Here is a 12,482-nt window from a genome sequence, read left to right on the forward strand (position 1 = left end):
CACTCCAGCCACATGAGGTCTAGCATTGTCTTGCATTAGGAGGAACCCAGGGCCAACCGCACCAGCATATGGTCTCACAAGGGGTCTGAGGATCTCATCTCGGTACCTAATGGCAGTCAGGCTACCTCTGACGAGCACATGGAGGGCTGTGCGGCCCCCAAAGAAATGCCACCCCACACCATGACTGACCCACCGCCAAACCGGTCATGCTGGAGGATGTTGCAGGCAGCAGAACGTTCTCCACGGCGTCTCCAGACTCTGTCACGTCTGTCACATGTGCTCAGTGTGAACATGCTTTCATCTGTGAAGAGCACAGGGCGCCAGTGGCGAATTTGCCAATCTTGGTGTTCTCTGGCAAATGCCAAACGTCCTGCACAGTGATGGGCTGTAAGCACAACCCCCACCTGTGGACATCGGGCCCTCATACCACCCTCATGGAGTCTGTTTCTGACCATTTGAGCAGACACATGCACATTTGTGGCCTGCTGGAGGTCATTTTGCAGGGCTCTGGCAGTGCTTCTCCTGCTCCTCCTTGCACAAAGGCGGAGGTAGCGGTCCTGCTGCTGGGTTGTTGCCCTCCTACGGCCTCCTCCACGTCTCCTGATGTACTGGCCTGTCTCCTGGTAGCGCCTCCATGCTCTGGACACTACGCTGACAGACACAGCAAACCTTCTTGCCACAGCTCGCATTGATGTGCCATCCTGGATGAGCTGCACTACCTGAGCCACTTGTGTGGGTTGTAGACTCCGTCTCATGCTGCCACTAGAGTGAAAGCACCGCCAGCATTCAAAAGTGACCAAAACATCAGCCAGGAAGCATAGGAACTGAGAAGTGGTCTGTGGTCCCCACCTGCAGAACCACTCCTTTATTGGGGGTGTCTTGCTAATTGCCTATAATTTCCACCTGTTGTCTATTCCATTTGCACAACAGCATGTGAAATTAATTGTCAATCAGTGTTGCTTCCTAAGTGGACAGTTTGATTTCACAGAAGTGTGATTGACTTGGAGTTACATTGTGTTGTTTAAGTGTTCCCTTTATTTTTTTGAGCAGTGTACTTAAATGTGCTGTCTCTGAGCAACTCTCTCGCATTCTCTCTCAGAACGATCGTCTTGACCCTAACCAGTCAGGCTTCAAGATGGGTCACTCAACTGAGACTGCTCTCCTCTGTGTCACGGAGGCTCTCCGCACTGTCATAGCTGACTCTCTCTCTTCTGTTCTCATCCTCCTTGATCTATCCGCCGCTTTTGACACGTGAACCATCAGATCCTCCTCTCTACCCTCTCAGGGCTGGGTGTCTCAGGCTCTGCACACTCTTGGATTGCATCCTACCTGGCAGGACACTCCTACTAAGTGATGTGGGCAGGATCTGTATCTGCACCATATACTGTAACTACTGGTGTCCCCCAGGGTTCAGTTCTAGACCCTCTCCTCTTCTCACTATACACCAAGTCACTCAGCTCTGTCATATCCTCACATGGTCTCTCCTGTCATTGCTATGCGGATGACACTCAATTACTTTTCTCCTTGCCCCCTTCTGACACCCAGGTGGCGACACGCATTTCTGTGTGCCTGGCAGATATCTGTGCTTGGATGTTGGCTCTCCACCTCAAGCTCAACCTCGACAAGACAGAGCTGCTCTTTCTCCACTTGGTGTTCAATCTTCCCAACTTCTCCCATGTCACCCCACTCCTCCACACACTCCACTGGCTTCCAGTCAAAGCTCAGATCCACTACAAGACCATGGTACTTGCCTATGGAGCAGCCAGAGGAACTGCCCCTCCCTACCTTCAGGCTATACTCAAACCTTATACCCCAACCTCGAGTACTCCGTTCTGCCACCTCTGGTCTCTTGGCCCTCCCAACCCTGCTGGAGGGCAGCTTCCTCTCAGCCCAGTCAAAATGCCTCTTTGTCCTGGCACCCCAGTGGTGGAACCAGCTTCCCCCTGGAGCTAGGACAGCAGAGTCCCTGCCCATCTTCCGAAAACATCTTAAACCCTACCTCTTTAAACTAACACTCGCACATTACATTTTCCCCATTACTAGCACTAACTTTGCTGATAGCTACTTTATTGACTGAGATATGTGGTTGTCCCACCTGGCTATCATTTACATTTTAGTCATTTAGCAGACACTCTTATCCAGAGCAACTTACAGTAGTGAATGCATACATTTCATACAATTTCATACATTTTTTTTTCCTGTGCTGGCCCCCCGTGGGAATCAAACCCACAACCCTGGCGTTGCAAACACCATGCTCTACCAACTGAGCTACAGGGAAGGCTATCTTAAGATGAATGCACTAACTGTAAATCGCTCTGTATAAGAGCGTCTGCTAAATGACTAAAATGTAAATATACACCAAAGTAATCCAAACACAATATTCTACAAAATATCAAATTTATTTTTGATTAAAAAATGTATTTTTTTTGCACATGCACACACACACCATAAATAATGATTTATATATTTGTTTTGTATCTTTGATTCACAGAGCAAGCACATAACCGCAGACTTAAACATCTTATCTTGAGGACACCATGGAGAATGCTTGCACTGTTTACAGTAAGAATAAATCTCAATACACTAAAAAAGGCAGTCTGAAAATCAAGTATAAACATTTAGAAATGATCTATAAATGGAGGAAAGTACAAAAGAGCAACAGTATAGACACTACACCCATTTACAAATAAAGGATTTGGTATTATGACTAACATCTTTTGACAAATGGATGCATAACATAATGCATAATGTTGGACAAATAATAAAATGTGTACTATATTGCCCGCTGAACATTTCGTACATTCCTTTTTGGCAATCCATCATTTGATTTTCTCTCTTTTTTAATAAACATAAAAGAACCCTGTAATCATTATACAGCAGGGTACTACGCTTGACTCAGATATCTTAGCTGATGGGAATTAGAGGACCCTGTCAGAATAAAACACTGTCATTTTGAGTCATGGATTGACATATTGTCCATTATGATTATGTCCATCAAACTGTGGCTGTACAGCAACGGAAGTGATGTTAAACTATTACAGAATAGGATCATGGTTTATGAAAATGGGTTAATATAGGGTTCTGAAAGGTGTCAAAATACAGGACAATGTTTGTCTAAAGGCTATGACAGCCTCTCCAATCAATGGATCAGCTGGATGCATCCTAGCACTCATTTATCTCATAAGCCATATGACTACTGGTTTAGAGGTTGTAGGTACAGTATGTAGGTCATCCCTCCCTTTCCCTTGACTTCAAAAAATAGGTTGTCACGAGGTCTATAAGAGTGTAAACAAGTAAACGGTGCAGAATCTTGAGCACACCTAGACATCTTTACTGAAATGGCTGAGTGGAGAAAATGGCCCTCTTCGACAGACAACAGAACTGAATATTAGTTAGCAGCACACCACTAAGATCACATGACTCAACTACTTGTCCTCTTTTAAAAAAGGATGCACAGACATGAATGCACACTGAGCACACAAACTCACACACATAGCCTACACCCTCAACACATCCATACACACCGAGAACGACTTATTTTCGATTCATCAGACAAAACACACCTTTGTGCAATTGGAAGGCAAACACAGAAGGTTGTCTTTAACTAGGCGTTTCATGACAGTTGGACAGCAATATCAAACAAAGCTGCAGAGATGCACTAGGGGTTCTTGGCAAAGACTTGTGTAAGTCTAAAAACAACCTTGTTCAACCATAGAAAATGAGGAAAGTCATGCTAGAATTGCTTTCATAAAGGCCACTGAGATGGTTCAAATGTATTATCCAATGCAGCTCCTTCTCCTGTCTGTAATGCCCTGTGTCCAACTACCCTATAGACTTCTAGGTTCTGTGAGTGATTCAACCCTTTGTCACCATCCTGTCTGTGATATATTGCACTGAATAAAGCCTCTGTATTAGCAGCCAGCATTACTGACAGAATGCCATCAATAGTTGAGTTGTTGCTCCAGTGTTCCAGGAGTATGGTCTCTCTCCTAGTATCAACATCTCACTGTCACAACATTGATGTTTTTTGCCACGTCATGTCTGTTAGAGACCTTATAATTGCACAATTGCTATGGAAACCATCTGGAAATGTTAGATTTGTAACAAAAAAGAATAGACTACTCTGTTGTTACCCTGCTTGAAACAAATGCACACAAATGGTTTAGCAGCATCGTCCTGATCTCCATTTGATTAAAGATAACAGTGGAAATTAAAATCCATGTCATGAAAATCCTAGTTTGTACTCCTTTTTTCCCTCTACCTCAAATACATCACAGTTATACAGTATGTGTGAGCAAAGGTCTCATTGAATTTGGCACGAAGTACATGTAAGTATGTGTATTAATCATTAGAACATGTATCACTGAAAATATTAGATTAGGCTCACATATATTGTCCTGTAATACATACACACATATGTTGCAATTGTAGTTGTGTGCGTACGATCAGCTGATTTGATTGCATGTGCTGTATGTGATGTGCAGTACTGGGCCCAGTATCTGTTCTGGGCTCAGCTGGGAACAGTTTATTTAACCGGAGAGAGTCTCTTGAGCAGTTTCTTCCCCTTGGAGAGCAGTCCTTTTTTCTTTTTGTTGTCTCGGAGGTCCCTGGGGCCCCTGGTGGGGCTGATGGGCCGCATGGTGCCTGGGGGACACACGGGACGCACCATGGGGGATGCTGCTCGGACAGGCGGGGTCGTGCTCTCTGTGGTATCCGTAGTTACCTGAAGAGAGATGCCATGGAGGGTGGTGGGGGTAGGGGCAGTGCATTACAAAGAAATCAGTAGTCCACTGTGGCCTACCCTTTCTCTGTCTGAGGTAGGGCTACAATAGTACACACAGTCTACAGTCAGCATTGTGTCCCTCAACACTTTATCACCCCACTGTCACCTGAGTAGCCCTATCCATCTACAGTAAAGCTATATATCCAATGGGACTTTAAAATACGTTGTGTTAAATAGAGTGAAGGGTTGGGTATGCCAAATATTTCTACAGTCTAATTCAATTTCCAACAATATTTGAATTTGATGTTATGTGTGCTGACCTTGAGACTTCTCAGCATTAGCTGTCAATATAGACAAGTATGAAAACATAACTCTGTATAAAGTCCTAGGAAAAAGAGAACAGTGTCAATGCAGACCATTATACTTACTGTAGGTTTTCCACTAAATGTGTGTCAAATACCTATGTAACGTTTATCTTTCAAATAGGGCTGGTTTCCCGGACAAAGATTTAGCCTCAAATGCTTGCTCAATAAAAATTTGCCATTGGAATAGGTTTTTAGTTCAGGACTAGTGTCCGGGAAACAAGCCCATAATGTTTATAAAAGTGGTTCAGAATAAGGATGAGGTATTGCCTTTTGGGCTATTATTGAAATCATTCCTTAATACCTCCCTCTCCTTCTGTTGATGGGGACTGAAGACATTGGTGGGGCTGCTGAGGTTTCACACATACAAACACTGAGGAGGAAGCCATCAAACATAGAGCACGACATCGCAACACCACAGATTCTGATAGGTCCATCGATCATGAGGGACACCAACAGTAATATACAACACTCAGGGACACAACTGTAGATACCATCCCTCTTGCCTAATGTACTGGACTGGCAACCGATCAAAGTATGGTATGCTATCATACAGTTAATCTAGGACCTTTAAAATGGTCTCTCAAAGATAAAGAGGAATAATTGTTGAATCAAATGGGGATTTGCAGCTCTCATTAGTAATGGTTTTTCAACAACTACAGATATAGGGAACTTTTAAGTTAGCAAAATAGAGCACTATCTCACAGATAATTAGTAGTCCACTACTTTGCAGGCATTAAATCACTCCAATAAATTGTTACAAAAAATGTATTTGTAACAATTTTTCTAATTTATGCTGAAAATTAGCATTCTGGTTACACTAAAAAGTAAGGGGAAACACTTTCCTAATTACGTGGATTAGTATATAAAACTTTAATGTGCACGCATGAATAACCATGTTGCTATAAACTTATGACTGTGTAAGAAGAATGTTTACTGGCTACAAATGAACCATTTAACATAAGTGTAATCACAATACCCAGCATTAGATCTGTCAGTCTGGTATCTCTAGTTGCTCACATACTGTACAAGGCAGACAGAGCCATTTATGACGTGAAATGAACAATCTTCTTCTGTTTGTATTTGCCAAGCAGGTGAGGAAAAAACGTAAATCAGATGTGGTGACGTTTCATTTTCAGTACAACCCACACACGACTATGAGAACAGAAAAGAAAAACAACAAGAATACGCACATGAACACAGGTCGCAAATGAAAATTATTGCTGCTTTTATTGTTCCATTGTACCATTACAGTATGGATGTATCACTGTGGCTGTTATTTCTTCTGGTTAGATTAAACATGGCATATCTATCAACTTTCATCAGGCCTGAAAAATATATATATTTTTTTGAAGTGTGTGCAGTATACAAAAAGAAACAAAGCCTCTCCCAGGAAATACAGCAGTTGGGCCAAAGTCTACTATTATATAAAAGGTATCGAGTTTGTTTTTGAAAAAGGCATGCTTTGCTATATTACCAACCCTACAGTTTACTCAAATCCTTTCTGTCCATTTGGGTACAACTGGTAGAAATCAGGAAAGTTTCAGAGGTGTTCCTAAAGCACTTATTAATAGACACAAGATCCAGAGTTGGGTTTGGTGTTTCGGTGCAAAGAGGTTACCTAATGATCCTTCTATATTCCTGTGTAGGAATGACTTTAGCCTATTTCAAATCTGCACTCCCTTATGTCACTGGTCTGTGAATATCACCCACCCCGTACGGGCACAGTTCAAGTGTTCAATCTCTCTGTCCACATCAGGCTTTGCTTCTTCCTTTCTAACTCTCAGAAAGGTTTGACTGCGTTTGTCCCTTTCGCCGGCCGGGGCTAAGGTTTGTATAGTCACCACTGTCACTGTCACACACGGACAACACACACACACACAGAACACAGACGGCAAGTGGAGGAAGCGAGGCGTAAATCAAGAGAGACGGAGGATGGATGGACAGAGGGACTAGCGCTGAGAGCGGCGATGTACCCTTTTAGCCTCGGCCCGGTTGGCATGTTCATCCTGGGCGTAGCGGGATGGAGTGTCCGTCAGGTACACCTCCACATCGTCAGGCACTTCTTCCAGAAAGTTGGAGGGGACGAGGCCACGGTGGCCATTGATTTCACCCTGCAGAGAGAGGAGAGGAGTGTGCAGTGGGGATGAGAACCATGGCTAGACCCATTGAACTCTGATGGTCAAACCTGAGGGAAAGAGCCCTCTCCTGTGCAAAAGGACATACTATGTGTATGAGCAGGCTGTTGAGCCAATGGTATTTCTTAAAAATGCATAACTAAAACATCTGACTTTTACAACCTTTGAATTGCCCTATATAATAATAATAATAATGCTACTAGTAACATCACGGAACCCAGAAAAGAGGCATACTCACATAGTAGAACCCGTCTTCATCAATCTCTCCAAATACAGCGAGTATGTCACCAGCACAGAAAGTCAACTCAGCCTATCAGGAAACAGAGATGTCATTAATACCCTTACAATGTCTGTCTATCTGGTTACATGTATGTACAGTGTGTGTGTATGTACAGTGTGTGTGTGTGTGTGTGTGTGTGTGTGTGTGTGTGTGTGTGTGTGTGTGTGTCAATACCTCCACGTCCACGTTGGGGGAGCTCTCTCTGGGGTCATAATCATAGAGGGCCACCATCCTCCTGGTGGCCTGGTGCTGGCAGAGGCCTCGTCTGTCCTGCCCTGTGAGAGGAAACAAGAGGACACGCCAGGACAGGAGGTGATATAGTGACAGATGTATATGTGGTGTCATAGAGAGATTCGTGTGCCCTGCCCAGTATGTTACCTAGAAAAATATGAAATGGGTACAGTCAAAATGGCTACCAGTCCACCCGTTATGGAATCATTGACTTGAATGAGGATGTCTGTTCTTGTCACGCCCTGACCCGAGAGAGAGGGTTTGTTTCTCTATGTGGTTAGGTCAGGGTGTGGGGTGGGCATTCTATGTTTTGTATTTCTTTGTGTTGGGCCGATTATGGTTCCTAACCAGAGGCAGCTGTCTATCGTTGTCTCTGATTAGGAACCATACTTAGGCAGCCTTTTTCCACCTGTGTTTGTGGGATCTTATTTTTGTATTGCTTTGTGTGCCTACAGAACGTGACGGTCGTATTTTCTTTGTTCATTACTTTTATCGTGTTCTGAGTAAATAAATCACAAGATGAACATATTCCACGCTGCACCTTGGTCGACTTCTCTTTACGAACGTTACAGTTCTACTCCTTATAGTTCTGTGGTTACCTATTCCAACTTTATCCACTGGTGTGTTGAGTGGGAGGAAGCCCTGCTTGATGAGCTGGTCCATGGTCTCCTCATCCTCAGCCCTGATCTCTGACACCATGTTGCAGGGCAGGAGCCCCATCCTGCCTCCCCTGATCTCCCCTCGGTAGAAACCATCAGTGTCCTTATCACCATATACCTGGAAAGAGAGAGCGAGAGTGAGCGAGCGAGAGAGAGAAAGCAAGGGAGAGTGAGAGGGGAGGGAGAGAGAGAAAAATGGAACAAGAGTGATTGGAAGCAAAACGAAACAAATGGCAGAAGGAAAAGTCTATTTTCAATGATGTTTCATATTGTACCTCATTGTTTTAAAACACAAGCACAATATATCTCCTCGTATGGCCTAGCCCTGTGTGTGACACCCACCCTGATGATCTGGCCCTCTTTAAAGGGCAGTTCCTCATCTGCTGCGTCCGGGTTGGGAGACATGGACAGGGGGTCGTAGTCAAACAGAGCCACAAAGATCCGGAATGATTCTTCAGGTTCTGACTCATCGTAGTTAGGAGGGGAGCGGCGTTCCCTGTCCCTGTATCCCTCTTAAACACGGGCGAGAAAGAGATCACATCCACCTGCATCTCAATATACAGTTGAAGTCGGAAGATTACATACACTTAGGTTGTAGTCATTAAAACTTGTTTTTCAACCACTCCACAAATTTCTTGTTAACAAACTATAGTTTTAGAAGGTCGGTTAGGACATCTACTTTGTGCATGACTCAAGTAATTTTTCCAACAATTGTTAACAGACAGATTATTTCACTTATAACTAACTGTATCAGAATTCCAGTGGGTCAGAAGTTTACATACACTAAGTTGACTGTGCCTTTAAACAACTTGGGAAATTCTAGAAAATGATGTCATGGCTTTAGAAGCTTCTGATGGACTAATTGACATAATTTGAGTCAATTGGAGGTGCACCTGTAGATGTATTTCAAGACCTACCTTCAAACTCAGTGCCTCCTTGCTTGACGTCATGGAAAAATCAAAAGAAATCACCAAGACCTCAGAAAAAAATGGTAGACCTCCACAAGTCTGGTTCATCCTTGGGAGCAATTTCCAAATGCCTGAAGGTACCACGTTCATCAGTACAAACAATAGTACACAAGTATAAACACTATGGGACCACGCAGCCATCATACCGCTCAGGAAGGAGACGCGTTCTGTCTCCAAGAGATGAATGTACTTTGGTGCGAAAAGTGCAAATCAATCCCAGAACAACAGCAAAGGACCTTGTGAAGATGCTGGAGGAAACAGGCACAAAAGTGTCTATATCCACAGTATAACGAGTTCTATATCGACATAACCTGAAAGGCTGCTCAGCAAGAAAGAAGCCACTGCTCCAAAACCGCCATAAAAAATCCAGATTGCGGTTTGCAACTGCACATGGGGACAAAGATCGTACTTTTTGGAGAAATGTCCTCTGGTCTGATGAAACAAAAATAGAACTGTTTGGCCATAATGACCATCTTTATGTTTGGAGGAAAAAGGGGGATGCTTGCAAGCCGAAGACTACCATCCCAACCTTGAAGCACGGGGTTGGCGACATCATGTTGTGCTCTTCACAAAATAGATGGCATCATGAGGTAGGAAAATGATGTGGATATATTGAAGCAACATCTCAAGACATCAGTCAGGAAGTTAAAGCTTGGTTGCAAATGGGTCTTTCAAATGGGCAATGACCCCAAGCATACTTCCAAAGTTGTGGCAAAATGGCTTAAGGACAACAAAGTCAAGGTATTGGAGTGGCCATCACAAAGCCCTGACCTCAAGTCTATAGAACATTTGTGGGTAGAACTGATAAAGCTTGTGCGAGCAAGAAGGCCTACAAACCTGACTCAGTTACACCAGCTCTGTCAGGAGGAATGGGCCACAATTCACCCAACTTATTGTGAGAAGCTTGTGGAAGGCTACCCGCAATGTTTGACCCAAGTGAAACAATTTAAAGGCAATGCTACCAAATACTAATTGAGTGTATGTAAACTTCTGACCCACTGGGAATGTGATGAAATAAATAAAAGCTGAAAAAAATAATTCTCTCTACTATTATTCTGACATTTCACATTCTTAAAATAAAGTGGTGATCCTAACTGACCTAAGACTATAATCTTTACTAGGATTAAATGTCAGGAATTGTGAAAAACTGTTTAAATGTATTTGGCTAAGGTGTATGTAAACTTCCGACTTCAACTATAGGTCCACTAGGATCCACTACAGTTGTAATGGGTCACAGTCTATGGCATTATGTATATAGCATGAGAGAAACAATTTTTTTGACTGAATTTGGCCACTCAGTAACACTAGTGTGTAGTTGTGAGTCATGTTGCGCATGCTATTATGCATGGACGGAAAGAAGGGAGGAGGCATATATAAACAGGTGTGTTGTTTACAAGTGATTTACAAGTGAGAGAGCCAAACCATGTAGGTGACTGTGCAGTACTACTGTATATAATGGATTGAGCTTGCTCATCAAACCAACACTTAATTTTGTACCGTGCAAGCAGAATTCTGTGGTCAATCCATCAATTGGTCCCAGTATCAGCACAGAGACAAGAGTAAATAATGTAATAATGTAATGTACATCAATTTGACACCACATATGAACTTATGGCCAGGTTACAGATGGATAGAGATTGGAGAGCAAACCAGACATGATGGGTTACACGAACATGGTTGACACACACACACACACACACACACACACACACACACACACACACACACACACACACACACACACACACACACACACACACAGAGTTAAACATGCATACTGCTGAACCCTGACGTAGTGGTACTGATCTGACTATTGTATTAGGCTCCACTAAAGTACAGTGGGCCAAAGAAAACTCTGTCTGTCCTTTAGTTGACTCCTTGCTTAGAAACGATAAAATAAGATCAGACCATCAGCATAGTGAACATATGAAAACCCAAACAAACTGATAAATATGTATTTATATGTAAGATGTAATAGGAACATTTTAGTAGAACTTTCTATAACAGTCATTGAGTTCTCAGCAAGGACAGCGATGCTATATAATTCTTAAAAAACCCTGACTCCTTCCAATCAGTCATGCATAGTAACCCCAGTAAAGGTGTGGTGAGTGGGGTTAAATTGAGAGGGGGAAGGGTTTAGCAGGCATCTGATGGAGTTCAGTGCAAGGGAGGGAGGGGAGAAGCATAATTTGAGCAGCAGTCATTCCAATCCGCAACAGTGGGCGGCCATCTTGGGCCCAGTGTGGCTCAGCAAGCTTCCATATTGGTGCAGTGCAGTGGATCATGCTAGGTGTTCTGAGACATATTAAGGCAGTCGTTGGCATCACTACTCTCCTCTCAACTAGGGCTGGTGGCTTTTGGCTGTGCTTTGGTGAAGGAGCGAGGGATAAACCACAGCACGTACCATTATAGGAAGGCTTGGCGCCTGTGGGGTGTCGGCTGGACGACCACGTCCTGTGCCGTGCTACACTGCCATAGTAAACATCTTCCGTGACGGGGGAGAGGTTCCCATCACTGTTACTCTCTGTGGTTATCTCTACAGGAAACACCAATCAGACGGTGGTGGTTAATAAAGTGCGCATGCTACTCATTGGTTGGTTGGTTCGGAGGTCTCTTCCTGGCATAACCTTTGATAATCCTAACATATCGCTGGCCATAAACAGAGAGCTCAAAAGCAGTTCTTAATAACTGAAATATTCAGCTACATTTGTTATGGTGAAATATGTGTCTGTGTACCTTGTCACCGTAGCAGCCAGGGAACGTTCTAGTAACTGATAATACTGTACATTGACTGTAAGTAAGCTGTCAGTACTGTGAAGGCATGAGCATGGTTCAAAGACACAGAGGTGATCTGTACACAGCGAAGCTCATGGACGATTAAAACAGGAAGCAGAACATCTACTAGGGTACAGAGAACATCAATGCACAAAAACAATACAACTCCCAGACTCCTCTCTGGGCTAATGTGACCCGACTGACCAATGGAGGGCACCATAAGAGGGTGTCTCTGGGGCTGCGGGCCGTCCCGAGGCATTCTTCTCCCCGTCTCCCGATCCAGCCGACCCCCAGAGGGGGTGTTCCCAGTCTTAAAAAGATCACACATAAAAATATCTAAATCTCC

The 12,482-nt window shown here is 43.7% G+C and overlaps 1 protein-coding gene across 1 annotated transcript in view; it reads right to left on the reverse strand.

Annotated features, from left to right (window-relative positions):
- Positions 1-2,383: 2,383 nt before the first annotated feature.
- LOC106566370 (RIMS-binding protein 2) overlaps positions 2,384-12,482 on the reverse strand; it is a 69,420-nt gene continuing 59,321 nt past the window's right edge. Inside the window, exons 17-24 of the mRNA XM_045725007.1 lie at positions 12,341-12,446; positions 11,481-11,897; positions 8,736-8,905; positions 8,334-8,511; positions 7,678-7,778; positions 7,462-7,533; positions 7,062-7,199; positions 2,384-4,723 (exon numbers count right to left, since the gene is read on the reverse strand). Of these exons, the coding sequence (XP_045580963.1) occupies positions 4,526-4,723; positions 7,062-7,199; positions 7,462-7,533; positions 7,678-7,778; positions 8,334-8,511; positions 8,736-8,905; positions 11,481-11,897; positions 12,341-12,446 (1,380 nt within the window). The 3' untranslated portion in view covers positions 2,384-4,525. The remainder of the gene's footprint in view (positions 4,724-7,061; positions 7,200-7,461; positions 7,534-7,677; positions 7,779-8,333; positions 8,512-8,735; positions 8,906-11,480; positions 11,898-12,340; positions 12,447-12,482) is intronic.

This window comes from Salmo salar, chromosome ssa09, assembly GCF_905237065.1.
Source record: "Salmo salar chromosome ssa09, Ssal_v3.1, whole genome shotgun sequence".
Classification (NCBI taxonomy): domain Eukaryota; kingdom Metazoa; phylum Chordata; class Actinopteri; order Salmoniformes; family Salmonidae; genus Salmo; species Salmo salar.